General features: G+C 41.3%; 2 protein-coding genes across 3 annotated transcripts in view; both read right to left on the bottom strand.

The window, feature by feature from the left end:
• LOC126562266 (uncharacterized) overlaps positions 1-16,998 on the bottom strand; it is a 472,552-nt gene that overhangs the window by 154,772 nt on the left and 300,782 nt on the right. The gene's annotated exons all lie outside the window — the stretch shown is intronic.
• The window catches only part of LOC126561599 (box A-binding factor), a 35,955-nt gene that overhangs the window by 18,356 nt on the left and 601 nt on the right, over positions 1-16,998 (bottom strand). The window contains exons 2-3 of the mRNA XM_050217845.1: positions 14,700-15,671; positions 14,387-14,486 (exon numbers count right to left, since the gene is read on the bottom strand). Of these exons, the coding sequence (XP_050073802.1) occupies positions 14,387-14,486; positions 14,700-15,671 (1,072 nt within the window). The remainder of the gene's footprint in view (positions 1-14,386; positions 14,487-14,699; positions 15,672-16,998) is intronic.

Genomic DNA, 16,998 nt, shown 5'->3' with positions numbered 1-16,998 from the left:
TCTGATTTCATTTCACGAAGGTTAAATTTTAATTGCATTTCGACGTTTTTTTTTAGATCTATTCAAACGCCCGCTGGTGTTGTTGTTGAAACTTGAAACATTAAAATACAATATTTGCTTCCTGATAAAACCTCCGTAGTGTGTATTACTGTTTGTATAAAATAACTCAAAAAACTTAAATAATTTAACGAAGACAATAACATTAAATTTGTGTGAAAATCAATAGAATAACGACGGTCCTGCAGTTCCCAGTTTACAGTAGACACCTCGTTGAGAGAGCAAACTAAGTCTATCCCCGATAGCCTTCGCAGGGCGGCAATTTCGAGCATTTTTGTGGAAAAGTATGTCCATTCGAACAACAACAATTTTTATACTGGCGGAAATCTGTGAAGGCTATTAAGAGCCCGGACTATTTCGTAAAATAAATATTAAAGGTCTTAAGCTCATTGTTTGAGAAATCATTCCGTATATCTCTTGTTTGGCTGTCTGCACATTGCGGTATCTTCGGCAATGAAAAGGCAGACCAGTTGGCCAAAAAGGGTGCTTCGGAAGGGTCCTTTTTCGACAGGCTTATCTTACCTCACGAGTACATGCGTGCCCCACATTCTCTCTGCATGGCTCGGTGGCAGAGTTTGTGGGACACCGATGAGCTCGGGAGGTTTCTTTATTCGATCACTCCCCAAGTGTCCTTGAAGCCTTGGTTCCGCGGCATCTCAGGTGATCGTGCGTTCATTCGAATGATGTCTAGGCTTAGGTCTAATCATTTCGCTTTGGGCGCGCATCTCCAGCGTATAGGACAGGTCGACTCCAAGGTATGTGGCTGCGGCCTCAGATACCACGGCATAGATTATCGTCTATGGTCTTGTGTGGAATACGAGGCTGCTCGACCTGCCTTGTTGGACGCAGTCCAGGGCATTGGAAAGTTGCGCAATATTCCGATACGGGACCTGCTGGGAGACTGCGTCAAGGTCTACCTGAGTGGACGCCGTGGACGGACAAACCAGAAGGAGAATACAAACGAGAGGATCAAGACCTCCGCTACCAACCGAACAGAAAACGATCCAGACCCTCGCTACCATCTGGACAACGAGCATGGAAACACCCGCACACACCCCGGGATAACGTGCCCTCACACGATAAAACCCTCGCTATGAACACAACTTTGGCTTTGAATGACGGAATATTACGCAACGGAACAACCGAGCACACCCGGGATATGGTACTCTTTCACGTCTCGGAGAAGGAAATGTCTCCTAGCAAAGATGAAAGGAGTATCTTACTTTTAAGCAAATTGTAACCACATAACGAATTCTGATGGAAAAAATACCTCAGATCTTTTCCATATTAATTTTAAAAAATAACTACCCACGTCATATCTAGATATTGTAAATCTCCTATACGCTAGTGCATATAAATTTGATCACTCTGAATCAAAAAGACGAAGTAAAACGACTCACCGAAAACGACCCGATTTCCACTCACCGAGCGCGTAACTCAAATGCAGTCCAAGCCTATCGTACCAACAGAAACAGCCTGCAAATTGGACTATTAGGCTTCACTTACCTCCAATTAAGGGAAGCAAAATAACAGAACCGCGGTGTGTTCATCAGTGGCTCTTCTGGCTATTTGGGGAGCTTGGCGGCTTTGAGATATTATTTATTTCTATTTTCCCATAAGCTCATCATCATCCACTGGAGCAGGTTTATGGTGAAGAACCGAGTCGCAATCACGTTTTGCGATATCCAAACAAATCTGATAATGAAACCTTTGTTTGAGAGAATTTGCCGCTAAAGCTCAGTGATGGGATGTACGAACATACATGAACACAAGCCTTGAAGGCATCGAATGATTTATTCTCGATGACGATAGACAAATACGTGAGCTGCTTTATATGTTTCTGACCTAGGCCACAAGAAATGTTGCCCCAGTTGCAATCTGATATTTTTATTCGAAAGTTTAACATTTTGAAGCATAATCGCACTCACAACTTTTTGACGTACGACCATCATTTTTGAAGTTTACATTGACTTGAACAAACCAGTTTTGCCACAAAAAAATGGAATTGACCTGTGAACATTTTTTTGCGATCATTTTTCACAACTTTCGACTTGGACTATCCAAACAAGACTGCTTTGAAGAACCCAAATCTTTGTATGGCGATGAAGCACATGGACCTGTTAAAAACTGGAATAATGAATTTAATCGTGACCGACGCTCGCTCAATGACGAATTTCGAAAAGATCGTCCAAAAACGGCCGTTGTGTCTGAGAACATTGGTGCCGTTAAAGATTTAATTGCACAAGATCGTCATGTGACATACTGCGGGATGGAGGCATCTTTTGGCATTTCTTCCACCAGCATAATCTCTCGTTTGCACAAACACCTGGCCGTAAAAAAGGTGTCTTCGGTCTTCGGAAGTCTTCGGAGAAATTCAAAAAACGAACAACAGAAGAAGAGACATTCTTCACCATGAACCAGGCGAGCTCTCACACATCGGCTCAAACCATCGCTTATTTGACTGGCCAAAACGTCGATCAAGAACAAAATGCGTGGTCAACGATGTTGTCCCCAGAAGATTCTGTTGAAGCGTTCAAAAATCACGTTTTGGAGGTATCTCAATCAGAGTGGAAAAAGTGCTTTGACAATTGGTTTGAGGACATGCAAAAGTGTATAAATCATGCGCTGAAGAACACTTTTAAAACAGATTAAAATAATTTTTGATGATCAATATTTGCATTTTCATTATTAGGCCAGAAATATAAATAACAGAATCTAGAAAATGTAAATCCCAATGTATAATTCACTTAAAAAATATTTGCAATTTTACAATAAACTCCCAATTGAATGTCGAAACTCATATAAGCCAAATAAAGAACAAAATAAGGAGAAGGTAATAAAGAACGAAACACAACACACAAAACCACAAACAGGACATATCGACCAGACGCAGACATCAAACCCAGAAGAGGAAATGGACGGAAATTGAACAAAAGCGCATGACCACTCCACCCCTTCTTACATTATCGTATATCAATGTCCAACACATCCTGCAACGCAGCACTTGCCAATAGCGACATCGTACACTTATCTATGCCTATATATGTGCGTGTGTATCTCGGTTATCTGTCCCCTGTGAAAAAAGCAGGACACACGATGATGCATAATACATTAGTACCGAAAATGTCCATCGTCAACCGATTGCTGGATGGGCTCCACCGTTGAACTGTTTCATCGCCGATCAACTTTCCATTCGCAAATGAGCTACTTCCGGTAGGAATGACCGAAAAACAACGGAAATGCCGAACAATTGAAAAATGTCACACTTCCAATACCGCACTACGGGGGAAAGAAAGACGCCGGAGGGTTTTTTCAGGGATTCGATGCATATGATACAGGGAAATGACAGACGAACAACAAAACATTATCTCCATTTTGTGAGGGTAGTGTAAAATGTACGAGGATGCAAAACCAGAAGTTGAATGTAGTAAAGTACAACTTTCGATGCTGCGAAGAATGATGATGGATCGATACAATACATGAGCGAATGGATTTCATTTTAATTCGTATCTTGTTGATCGTTAGCATAAAAAATATTTTAATTAAGCATTAAATGATAAAATATCAATTGTTGATATAACGTCAACGATAGATGACAACGAAAAAAGATTTTGTTTGCGAGCAACGGTGCTATTAAACCATCGATAGGCGTTGATAATGCCTTATGCGCATTACGATTTCTCTCGGCTTAGGGCACAAAGATTGTAATCGGCGTAAGTGCCTAAGATAAAAAGCAAGAGGAGATAAGGCAAAGGTTCTTTTTTGCGAACAACTGCGAGAAAAGACAGAAGATTTTTAAGCGTAGTTACGCACTTTTGCACGTAACATAATCCACAATCACAACGATTCAACCCGCGCTAACCGAGCAGGAGAACGAGATAGGAACAATCTAAGTGAAACGGTATACTCCGAGCGCAAAATAAATTTGACACTTGGCCGTTTCGTTTATAGTTCGAGATTGAGTTATCGTATCCAAACAAACGATACATCGTTTGAAAGCCATAACTGATTGGAATCAGTGAAAAAATAACTGGAACCCACCGGAACTTCTTCTTCTTGGCTTAACGACCTCTAAGGTCATGCCGGCCATCGAAATGGCTTTCTAGACTGCCGATACCACGTAGTTGGTTAGTCAGACCTCACTACGGGGGACTCACACCGGAACTATGAAAGGGAATTAGGTGTATCATGACGATCCGCGCCGGACACCACAAACCGGGACATCAAGACGGCGGCGCAGTGTGCATTAGACACGGTGAAGCATATTTGCAAGCAGGTTGAAACCTGCAACGGAGATTGTGAGGCTTTTGTACAATGGAAAGATCATACCAGGCGCGGTCGGATTGCTTACGGAACGACGAGTTCTTCGACATTTCTTCAAGTAGGGCCTGAGGCTGAACGCAGACGGCTATGTGAAGCTGCTGGACACGGTCGTCAAGTCCGTATGTGTGGCAACAAGATTCGGCACCTTATCATACGGCCGACAAATAGCAAAAATGGTTTAAAGACCAGTTTTACGACTTTACCACCTTCCAGTGGTCCCTTCATGTGGGGCATGGTTGAAAGGGACACCAACCGAACGTGTCCTGCAACACAAAAGCAGAATTAGGGCAACAAAATTAGGCCCACTTTTGCGGCCCAACCCAGGGCTATGGTAGTCCGGGCTTGCTCCAGGTTCCGGAATCGGATACAGGGGGTCATCGATGCCGAGGGTGTTTACTTTGAATAATTTGTGCAGCCAAAATGGTAAGCTTAACTTCGAAGAAAACCTTTTTTTTTTGTTATTTACTTCATTAAAACAAAAAAAATTGTTTCAATTCCCACAGGAACTGTCAAATTTATCGTGCACACCGTGTATTTGGAATAAATGTGATAAATTGTTATAAGGACTGTTTTGTGTTCGCCAGAGGAAAGAGTAAGCTGCAGGATGCAGCTGTTGTTGCAGGACCCAACAGGTATAAAATAATTTAGAAGAAAATTATAATTATATATTAAACAGATCCAAGATCCTGAATAAAGTGATACTTTCCAAAGAAGACAAACAATCTATTCGCTTTCATGGTGAAATTTAATGCTAAAAGCAAAATAATCACAGAACAATTTGAACAATAAATAGATCCTCAATATGACAAGCTGTCTGCAGTGTCATTTGTATGGACAATTTAAAAAAAAACTATATCAAATAAAGCTTACATTTCACACCATGAATGTTGTAACAACGTGGATTGCATTCGACTGAACAAAAAAAAAAAACGAGCAATACCAACAGATATGAAAAGTCGTATCCCTCCTTTACCAGTATTCATCACCTTCCAAGCGGTGACTAGTGTTGATTACGTGCGTGCCAACATTTTCCACTCACAGCAAATCCAACAGCAAATTGAGCAACAACAACAAAAAACGCGACAAAATCGTATTGCAAACATTCGCATGCGAAATGTTTTTCTCTGTTTCGATTTCCCCAAACCAATCGTTTTATCAACTTTATTCATGTCACACTTCATACGATACACCTCGACGCTTGTCACATTTATTCATTTATTTTTATCATCTATTATTTTATCTAGCATGTCAATAGTGACAACCACAAATTCAATAGGATTTTTTTTTGTAACCTTTTTTTGTTTTATTCTATCGCTGAAATAGCTTAATAGCCATTCGATAAAAATCAGCAGCAGGCGAAAAAATGGTTGCAGTTTCATTCTTTTATCTACTGCGCGGTAAAATAATTTTCATTTGTGCTTCCACACAGTGGGAAATCTCAATAAGAAAAGTGAAAAAAGCACAAAAGCCTAAATAAACCAACAATCAGAGCAGTTAATCGCTATTATAGATAACACAGACGATCAAACCGTTTCGGTGGGCTGATGGATCGATCACCGATCAGAGAGTAAAGCGTGTCATTTAAAGCAGCAAACCATTTTCTTAATTGGACACAATAAAATTTTAGTTTAGCTAAACAATCGCCGGTAAGGCATTTAGCCTTTTTGTCGGGTTTGCATCGTTCCATTTCGAAATAGTGGCCAATTGAACAATTTGATTGTATTTTTGTCGTTTCGCTGAGATTCAATAGAGATTTCTAAAGGCTTAACAGACATGTTTGTTTAAAAGACTGTGTCAAATGAATCAATTAAATACAAATCAAAGAAATACAGATCAAACTATGTACTGAGCTACGCACTGCTCATTATAAGCGCGAATTCTTCGGACCAATATTTTATATTCACTGAGAACCTCAGCGCTGTCGAAGCACTGAAATCCGTCGAGGCATTAAAGAGCTCTGATTACTCTGAAAGTACTGAATATTCTAAGCTCTTTGTTTAATAAAGCATTCTGAATATTGTTTATATGGCTGCCTGCTCATTGCGGTATCTCCGGCAATTAAAAAACAGATTCCTTGGCCAAACGATGTGCCTTCGACGGCAGCATTTTTGAGAGGTCGATTCGTTCTCCCGAGTTTCTTCGCACCCCACAACAGCTGTGCATGGCCCGCTGGCAGAGCATGGTGGATGAGGACGAACTCGGGAGGTCCTGGCACTCCATCTCACTACAGATTTCCCCGCTCCCGGTAGATCGTGCGTTTATTCGCATGATGTCGAGACTTATGTCGAAACATTATGCGATGAATGCACATCTTCAACGTATGGGTAGCGCCGACTCCAAGGTTTTGTAAGTGTAGCAACGGATACTACGACATTGACTACATCCTCTGGTCATGTGTGGAGTTTGATGCGGCTAGACCCAGGCTCTTAGCAGCCGGTTCGGGCATCAGGAAAATTCCCGGAGGTGCCGATGCGCGATATCCTGGCCCAGAAGGACTACGAATATGCGCGGATTCTGTGTGACTTCACCAAAGAGACCACACAGGGTATCGTCCTTTGATCCCTTCCCCTCTCCCTTTCCGTAGATTTTACACACTATCGTCCTATTAACTGATTGTTGTTTGTTATGTTTATTTGTGATATGTTTTTTGTTTGTTGCGACAGTCGTTATTTCGGTCCCAGAGTCGATAAAAATTGGTTTAGGAGATCCAAAGTTGTAACTGGTAACCTTGTCGTTGGCGGAATGTCTGGATTCGTTGCTGAAGTAACCTTACAAGGCTATTGTCGCTATCGGCGCCATCCGCGACAACATTAGATCACTGAAGCAATTGAAGTAGGTTTGGACGACGTGAAGTTGTGACCTTGGGGCTTTACTGTTGGAGGATTGCGTGAGTTGGATGCTACTGCAGCTTCCCAAAGTTATAGTGGCTTTCGGACACGTGCGTTCTGCCGATGGTGGAGACGCCAGCCACAACACGAAGCTCCAAAGAGGCGTCAACCCCTTAGCGGACATAGAGAGGACAACAACGTCAGAACCGTACCTGGCAACAACAACATCCACAACCGAGCTCACCCGGGACAAGGAGCACTTGATTTGAGGGAGAAGGAAATGACTCCCCCATCAAAATAGGATATAAGTTTAATTATTATAGTTTAATAATTGTAAAGCTAGACATAAGATTAGATTTTAAGTAATACGGCCTGGCCGTCATTACGAAATTTAAAAAATCAAACTATGTTTATGCATCATGTCAACTGACATTTATTGTTGTATATAACATTCCTTTATAAATAAGTAATAAAATATAATAAGGAACTATAAGCAGATTTGTCATATCAAGTCTCCTCATGTTTCTGAAGTAGCTTTCGAAAGAATTTCAGTAAAATTACTTACGTCAGATCTTCTCAACGCATCAGTTTCAAACAAAACATTAAATTCCTACATCAAATAGTACAAAAATTTACATTTTCCCAAAAAAACTTCACTATAAGTTTTTGGAAAACTACACAATGCAGCACAAAGTGTCATTGCCGTCACAATCGTTTCACAGCACGAGGGTGCATCATTTGCATTACTTAATGGTAATGCTTTACCCTTCTGTCCACCTCTGTCCACTTTCCGCGCACAATATACCTTCTAGCGTACTGCAATCGATCGATGCCAAATGTGATTCCAGCGAACCTTCGAGGAGTGCTATTTTATTGAAATCCGATGACAGCGCGCCTCCGACCGGGCACTCGAACCGAATAGGGAAGGCGTGAAAATGTGCTACTACAGTTGCTACTATCTCCGGGCATAGGGCGAGGGGGACGAGCACGGAGAAGTGAAAGGGAACGGTTATTACACCCGCCTCGAGTTGACGTAATTTAACCAACCCCATCCGATGCAGGGGTGTTTCACGAAATACGCCAATCCTGCGGCCAATCTGGATCATGATGACAGTAAAATGGGTGAAACGGAAAAGCAAACGGACCACCGGATGGGCAACAATTTAGCATTCGTTTGAGGTGTAAGAGCTTGTGTGAGTGTGTGTCAAATAAGCAGGAAAACGGAGCCCTCTCCCCCACCTGCTGGATTGCCCAAATTTTCCATCAACAATCATTTAGGGGAAACACCACCGTTGCAACACCATAAAACGAGCCGTCCATATATTTTCACCTCGTTCGTGTGCAGCGTTCGTGGTTGGCGAGAGGACAATTGCGGGAAAATTCAATCCCAACCCAATCGCCGAAATCTATTGGATGTGGCTAAAGCTGTAGGCAGTGGTAGAGGTAGCTTAATGGTGCTGTTGACTATTCGAAACGAATTTTAATCAGTTTGCATTCCACGCATTCTATCCAAACAATGCAAAAACGAATGCAAACGAGTGGGAAAGATGGGCGCGGAAGATACCAGCACAAAACGGGGGTGGGAAAATGCAATATAAGCCAATACATACACTTTTTATTTTCATTTACAAAATTACACGCACACAGTCAAGGTGAGTGTCAGGGAAAAAGGGAAAAGTTTTAAAATGAAAATTGTTTATCGTGCGCAGTGGAGCAGATTTTGTGGTATTTTTTGTGTTTATCTTGTTTCCGGCATTTCATTCTTATTTTAGTATGGATTTGCTCTTTTTGTGTGAAATTTATTTTATCGAATTTTAACCCAAATAAATTATAGATAAAGCTTGTTCTTAAATATAATTAACATGCTTAGAAAAATTCACATTATTGCTCATATAAGTGACAATAATGTGAAGTTATGCTTTCTGTTCCTTCGGGAATCTTTTCCTATGTACTTTTTATAGTATAAAAATCTTCGTTTTCGTGTACTACACTGGTAAAACAGGCTTGTCCAAAAGTTACTTATCAAGCGGTTGGTTAAACTTCGTTTTTTTTTAAAGGAAAAATGTCAATTTCGCTTCCACGCCAACTTGCAACGAAAAACTAATTAAACCGAATCCAATTGCACGCTAATTAAAATTGTAGCAAGGGAACCAGATGCTTCCACCCAGCAGGATCAATAGAACGACTCATGATCTATAATTATTCTTATCTATCATGTTCCCAAGCTTCCGTTTAATGCATCCTTCGTAGACGAGAAGGAGCTGATTTCAAAGTGCAAGTGAGCTATAAAATTATAACCAAAACAGAATTTATACGACGACCATTTTTACGCATACAATCCCAATACAACCCAGCATGGAAAGAATGCATTACATACGCCCTCGAGAGCGCCCAAATGAGGACTCACGGACAACAGCATAATAACAACTTGATTCGCTTTTCTCCCTTTATCGAACATATCGTACAAAACAGCAAAAATTGTGTGCTTATTTTGCAGATGCAACCATATCCTTCCTTTTCACGTTTTTTTTTTTTTGTGTGCCATGGAAAATTAATTTTCATCAATTTGAACAAACACCCCTTTCACACTATTCGAGCTTATTATGATGCGAACAAACACACATATGCGGCACACCTCGATCGATCGATGAAAAATGGACCTTCACTCTCTACGTTTTGTTTTAATACATTTTTATAATCTATCGGTACTCCGACTTTCCGACATTAATTGCATTTTTGTGACGAAATTCAATTTGATTCAGCGCTGGCAAGAGGATTCACCTGATAGAGGATTATTCCTGTTGGATATTCTTTTTCTGTTAAACGAAGCCATACATGACACATTGGAGAAAAACATCTACTAATGAATGTATTTGAAAAAAGAAAATGCAAGCAAATAAAGTTGAAATGAATATTATTTCATAAACAAAGGTAAGCTGAAAGTTTCTAGCATGCAGGCAGACAATACATGATAATAGAAAGACCATTCACTATTATGTTAATTTATAAAACAAAACGTTATATTGGCATTTCACTGAGAAGCAATGACTGTGCAAAAATTCTTATCAACATATTAGGTGAGGTTTATTCGTGGTCTGCTGCTATAGCCGTCACTGCACTTACATCAATTTTTAAAATATAGATGTACTTTTTATGAATATAAAATGATGATTTTTTTGTACTTGAGTAAACGATGATGTTGAAAAAAAAAGTTATACACATGACTGTTTTTATACATTTTTTATTGTGAAATGTAAAGGCAGGGCCAGGCGGAGCATACTTGTAGTCAGGGACTTTTGACAGCTACGAGGACCTATTGTTCTTTTGTTGCCAGCTCGTATCCCGATGTATGCAGGATAACAACCGGCGACGCGGATAACGGATCGAGGATGCGACTGTAAGAACCGGTAGATTGAGGAGTTGAACTGCTTAAAACGAACAGTCAACTCATAATTTTGAATATACTGCTGTGCCCGAAAAATAAAGTGACTGCGTTTTTTTTTTTCTTAAATGATTTTTTTATTAGGGTAAATTTATACGGCCAAACCTTCGAAGTAATCCCTTTCCGATGCAATGCACCTCTTCCACCTCTTCTCCCACTCCTCGAAGCAGATGGAAAACGCGTATGCTGGGATGTCCTTTAGTTGCGCCGTCGCTGCGGCTTCTAACTCCTAAATAGTGTCAAAACGGTGTCCCCGAAGCGGCCATTTTAGCTTGTTGAACAGCCAGAATTCGGCTGGTGCCAAACCAGCTGTTGTTTTTCCACAAATCTGGCCGCTTTCGCCGGATGGAGGTTCCGAAAGGTCTCCGAAAGGACCAACGTTTGTTGACCACCAAACCAAATCCTTGATTTGGACGACGTGGGCGCCGTCGTCTCCCCGGACGGTCTTCGTCTTCGACCTTCTTACGGCCATTATTGAAATCACTGTACCATTTGTACACCATTTTTTGTAAAATTAACAATGTTTCCGCAGCGTTTATTTCATTGCGCAAACAAAATTGAATTCATGCTCGCTGCTCCACAAACTTGGACATGGTCAATATGGACAAAACACTTGGCGCAGCTCCGAAAACAAATTGTTACTTCTAGCCGGGTTGATGTTGTGACTTGAAATGTGGCAGAACTGTCAAAAACATATATATTGACAAGCGAAAAATAAAAACAAGGGGCTTCTTTTGGCGCGCGAAATTTAACATCCAATGTTAGCTTATTTTTCAGACACAGTAGAACACCATTACGGATCCGAAAAATAATTATACTTTTTTTAAATAATTGAGCATGGTAATGCGTCGAGGGATCAGCTTTGGCAGAATCCTGATCTGAGGCGTGATGTAGCACACAAATAAAAATAACACAAATTTTATGGCACTATTTTGAAACTACACGAATTACAAGTATTTTAACAAACAGTAGAAATTTCTTCCTGCGAAGAAATAAACCACACCAAGCAATTTCAAATACAAGCAGTACCAGCTATACGCCTTGGAGAGGCATCATGCACAACTGCCATTAAAAAAATTCTGTGCAAAATCAGTTTACAACATAAATTCACGTAACAAAATAACTACGATCTGTAATTTATACAACAGTACGAAACATGTTACAAATTAGCGTAAATCGAGCAACGCGTATATCGATGCTAGGCAAAATCCGCATTCTATTTTCTGGCTAAACAAGAATCGTTTAATGACTCCTCAATGGTTTCAAGACTGTTTTTTTATTGGCTTTATGTATAATCTGTTTGAAAATTAAACAATTTTAACAAAATAAAATAATGTTCATGACTCACAATCGAGTTGATCCAATCCTCGCAACTAAACGCGATCGAATGCCATTTGTATATCATTTAACAGCAGCAGCTACGGCAACCGCAGAAAGGGTGCCAAACGATAGCTACGGGGACGCAGCTGACAGCATACAAGAACAAAGGAAAATCGGTAGTTGTCAATAGTCCCCGGCTTAAAGTATGCTCCGTATGGACGAAGAATAGACGAAGTAAAGCGAAGATGTATCGCATGGTGACTTTTTCCGTGTAAACCTTTGATCTTCAAACCAGTAACATCCACGTAACAATCCCTTGTCCCTAGTGAAAAAATCCCTTGTCCCTAGTGAAAAGCAGAATGCTCTAATGAAAAATGTATTTTTTCTGGTGGTAATCGTTGATCGACAACAATCTTAGCAGACCTCAAAGTTTATTGCGAAAGTGGAGTTGCAACTAATCGCTAAAGCAGGATTAAATTCCTTCCTAATTACCAAAGAGATATTCGCATTCTTTTGAACAAATTCTCTTCTACCGATTTCTTGAAATAGTACTGCTACATCACATAGAAACTGGTCTCGAAAAGTAAATTCCTTTTCCGTTGATCCTAATCCCAAAGAGCGAATATTCCAGGATCCAAGTTAAGACACTCTCTTGAGTGGGATCAACAATAAGTGATGTACAGGGTATCCCGAGCTTTTTTGGCGCGTGACCATATATTTTTGTTCTCGTCCCGAGGTTTCTTTTAACGAGTACCCAAATAGTTTTGTTCACATCCCTTAAATATTTCGGCACGTTTCTTCAACTGATTTTTTATTTCGGTTTGGTATGCTTGAATATAGAGTGAATTTCTCGTATAAAAATTTATAAGCACTTTCGCTTCGGAGAAAAAATCGTTTAGGAAATTGTAAGAAATTAACAATAGTTGTATATAAGTTATAAAAAATATAATGGAGCCGTTCTTTGAAACACAAAAATACACTCTTAATATTACGTCATACTATCGTTATTACTGTTGTTATGGTTGTTGATGTAAAATTTAAAGCACACTTTCTTGCCGGATTAGTGCAGGGCGGTGGCGGTTGTGGTATGTGGAACGAGCGGCCGCTGTGGGCCTCGTTGCCTGATCTTCAGGAAACAGTTTTTGCATAAAAAAGCAAACACATAACATATATTTAAAACAATAATTTTATCATAATTTCAATTAGACCACGATAGGTCGTCTTCTTCAGACGAGCACGGTCCAATCAGTGCTAAAAAATAAATTTGTAAACAATTATTTCGAATCAGTAAACAACCGGAATCGTTAAAGAATTAAATAAGCCTAATTTGCTTATAAAATTTAGTCTTTATGCTATAAATCCTTAGTAAAATTAGAGGAAAATTAGTATATCAAACCGAAATAAGACATCAGTAGAAGAAACCAAAAATATATGGTCACGCGCCAAAAAACCTCGGGACAAAAATATATGGCCCTTATGACAAAAATCCAAACGAAAGCGTAAAAAAAATGCTGGAATACCCTGTATTGCGAGCTATTAAGCCAAAGCAACTCTTGAGGCGACAACGGAACCGGTCTACACACATCAGGATCTAGCTTGAGATCCCACTCGGTACTTTCCCCCGTAGTGAGGACTTTCTATTCAGCTTATGGGGTATGAGCAACCTTGTCCCTTGTCTGATGAAAATTTATAAGCAGTACACTGAAAGAAGGACTACATATAAGAAAATATACGATAAAGTCCTTCTTCAACATAACAATTTGATCGTTCGATCCAATCCGTGTTAAAGTTTCTTCAGAAGCATTGAACAAAGCATCGAATTGGGAAAAAAATTGTCACGGATTCTGCAGTATGTTGATCCACTTTATTTGTATTATAATTTTAAAAAAAGTGTCTTGCTTTCATGCAATATTCAACCTGCCCGAAACAAACGCCACAAATCACTTTCACAAACCAAATTTAATCCACAAGAAAAGTACAAGAAACAGGAGAAGATTATTAAAGTTACGAACAGAGAGGCACACTTGTTAGTACCATAATATGAACCATGATTAACGTTAACGTAATGAAATGGAGATAGGGAAGGGAATGATTGAGCGGAAAATTATTCGAGAAGCGGTACTGTACGATACGATCGCATACACATTCGCATACATAATAATATCAAACACACGTCCAAAACAGGGCGCACCATAGCCAATCAATGAATGAACGAAAAGCAGCAACCAAAAACGAACAGAGAGAGGCTGAATTAAAGAGACGGAAACGAGACGGGCGAGGAGGATAGAAAGGTTCCAGACAGACAGATGGACGCGTACCGAGAGGGAGAGAAAAGAGAGAGGCATCCGCTGCCCTCCAGGTACACAGATGGCGGCAAAGGATCACAATGTATTTGGCGGGCTTACACCACACTTACCGGTATGTTGTGACTGCGATTGCGTTATGTTTACGGCGGTCGGTGTCGTCGAAATGTCCATCGGTATGGTCTGCGTGACCCCACTGAGGTCTTCCGTTTTCTATGGATATAGAAAAAATAGGAAGAAGGATATCTTAATGGATTTTCCGTTCCTTTTTGTGGTGGTACAATGTAGCACACAATGTAACAATTCTAATAACTTGGCTGCAGTCATACTGATTTAAAAAAAAAAAACGCTCTATAAACTTGACCAAGCTATAGCCAGAATGCTCGACGTGCCGCGGCACATTGTGAACCCATTCTTTATACGTACGATAATGCTCGGCATGTGGTGACCCGTCTCATCGACGCTCTCCTGCGACGATTCGTGCTGTTGCTGGTCTACGTCGGAGCTCGGGCTTTCTTTAATGATGCGAATATTGTTACCGGCCGCGGCGGCTGCTGCTGCGGCAGCAACGGCAGCTGCAGCGCCTATCGCCAACGCACCGTGCCCTGCCGTCGCCGTACCGTACGATATGTTGTCCACCTGCTGCTGGATGTGTAGATGCGGTACCAGGTTTAGTGTACTGGGGTCCGCACTCGTACCGTGCTGTTCTTCGGTCTGCTGCTGTTGCTGCTGCTGCTGAGCGGCGGCCGCCGCTGCTGCTGCGGCAGCTACGGCAGCGGCCTGCTGCTGGGCCGCAGCAACAGCCGCCTGTTGCTGCTGGTGCTGGTGCTGGAGCCGATCGGTCGATATGGAACCGGACCCGGTGGACGTCTTTCGTAACCGTTTTCTTCGCGCCGCTGGGGACATGTTGGTCGTGGGGGATGGTGATCGTCTCAGCTGCTGGGTTTGTTGATGTAGTTGCTGCTGTTGCTGGTGCTGATACTGCTGCTGCTGCTGTTGCGTTTGTTGCTGATGATGTTGTGCCTGTTGTTGTTGCTGCTGCTGTTGTTGCTGTTGCTGTTGCTGCTGTTGTTGCTGCTGCTGTTGCGCTTGCTGCTGAGATTCGGCACTGCCCCATATCGCATCGCCAGTCGCACCGGGTATAACGTTCGCCGCCTGTATTAGCTCGGACGGGTCGAGCTTGCTGAGGTCCGCCTTGCACACGGCGGACGCGTCCGGCATCTCCGCCAGGCCCTTAATTTTGAGCATTTCGGCCGTCTTGAGCACCTGGGGTAGCTGTTCGGTCGATACATTCACCTCCCCGTAGTACATAAAATCTACCATCGTCTTAAGGTCGTTGTACTGCACGTCCTTCAATATCACGATCGGATGTTGGCAGGGATTGACGGTGAATAGGGACTGGAAGATTAGAGAGAGTGAAAATAAGCATCAGTTATTGAAGATGTATGAAAAAGGATTAATACTCTTCATTTTAAAAAAGAAGACAAAATATAGCAAACAAAACAAACCCGGTAAATGGTAAAGAAGATTTATCGCAAGAAATATGTAACGCGAAAGATGAATCACTTTCCTTCCCCTTTTCTTTTCCCGGGTCTCAAAAACTTTATCACCCATATGAACAGATTTTACACACACGATGTACCCGCTACTGTTGTTTGTCCTTTCGTTCCGTTTTACGCAACACTGCTCTCCCTATGCACGCGATAAAATAACCCCTTTTCTTCTCACCCTTAGGCGAACGTTAGAATTTCATGCATTTCAAACAATACAACAACAAAAAGAAGCAACCCCCTTACCAAAGAGGACTGTGTTTTTGTCAGTTGATAAAAATTTCATGATTTTTTCTACATCCTAGTTGTGACACATCTTTGGAAGCCTCGCAATACACTACCACTCTGCTCCAGGTGGTGAGGTAGATGATTAAATAACACGCTGGCTGCAACGCGTGTCGAACGATGGCACACGGGATAAGGAAATCGAAGGGAACAACCCGAAAGAATCCCCTTGAGGCTTTACTTCTTCCTTCACTGTTGATTAGGGTGGGAAATGTTCGAGGTTAGCAATAGTGTGAAACCCATTTGGATGTAATGAAGAGTCTCGTGATGATTTTTCCCGCGGGGAATATTTCTGATGGCAAGAAGCGTGTGTAACATTTGCAACAGAAGAAACAGCACATCCCTACGACATGCTGGAACAAAGCGAAACAGACACAAAATAAGATCACAGCAATAATCGATAGTCTGTTGTGCTCTATGGGGTACAGGGCGGGGCATTTTTTTTGCATTTAAAGTTTAGTAATTATATGAAACTACGTGCACCGACAAACACATTCATGCACTCGGCGATCGAGGTTAATTAGTCCAAAAGGCTTCTCCAGTTTTTCTTGTCGTATGCTACACGCACACGCCATTTCTATCTTTGGTCTGATAAAGCATGGCTGCATGATTATCCTGGTTTCCTCATACATATGCTTGTCATTAATACATGTCATGGGTGAAGGCAACAGCACGGCCAAACTGGGTGGGAGCAAGTATAATCGAAGACAGTAGCGAAAGGGATATTGACGCAATTAACCAAGATCATACACCCTGATGTTGAAGAAAAGGGGTCGAAGGAAAGCTAAATGCCACCAAAGTCGCATCCAGCACGGTTTCGCATTTATTTCCTCTACATGAAATGTAGCTCGTTTATCGTTGAACGTAATAAGAACGACCTTTTGTTACAC

The sequence above is a fragment of the Anopheles maculipalpis genome, chromosome 3RL, assembly GCF_943734695.1.
Source record: "Anopheles maculipalpis chromosome 3RL, idAnoMacuDA_375_x, whole genome shotgun sequence".
Classification (NCBI taxonomy): Eukaryota; Metazoa; Arthropoda; class Insecta; order Diptera; family Culicidae; genus Anopheles; species Anopheles maculipalpis.
Note: the sequence above shows the minus strand (reverse complement) of the source record. Positions and strands in the feature narration are given on the sequence as shown.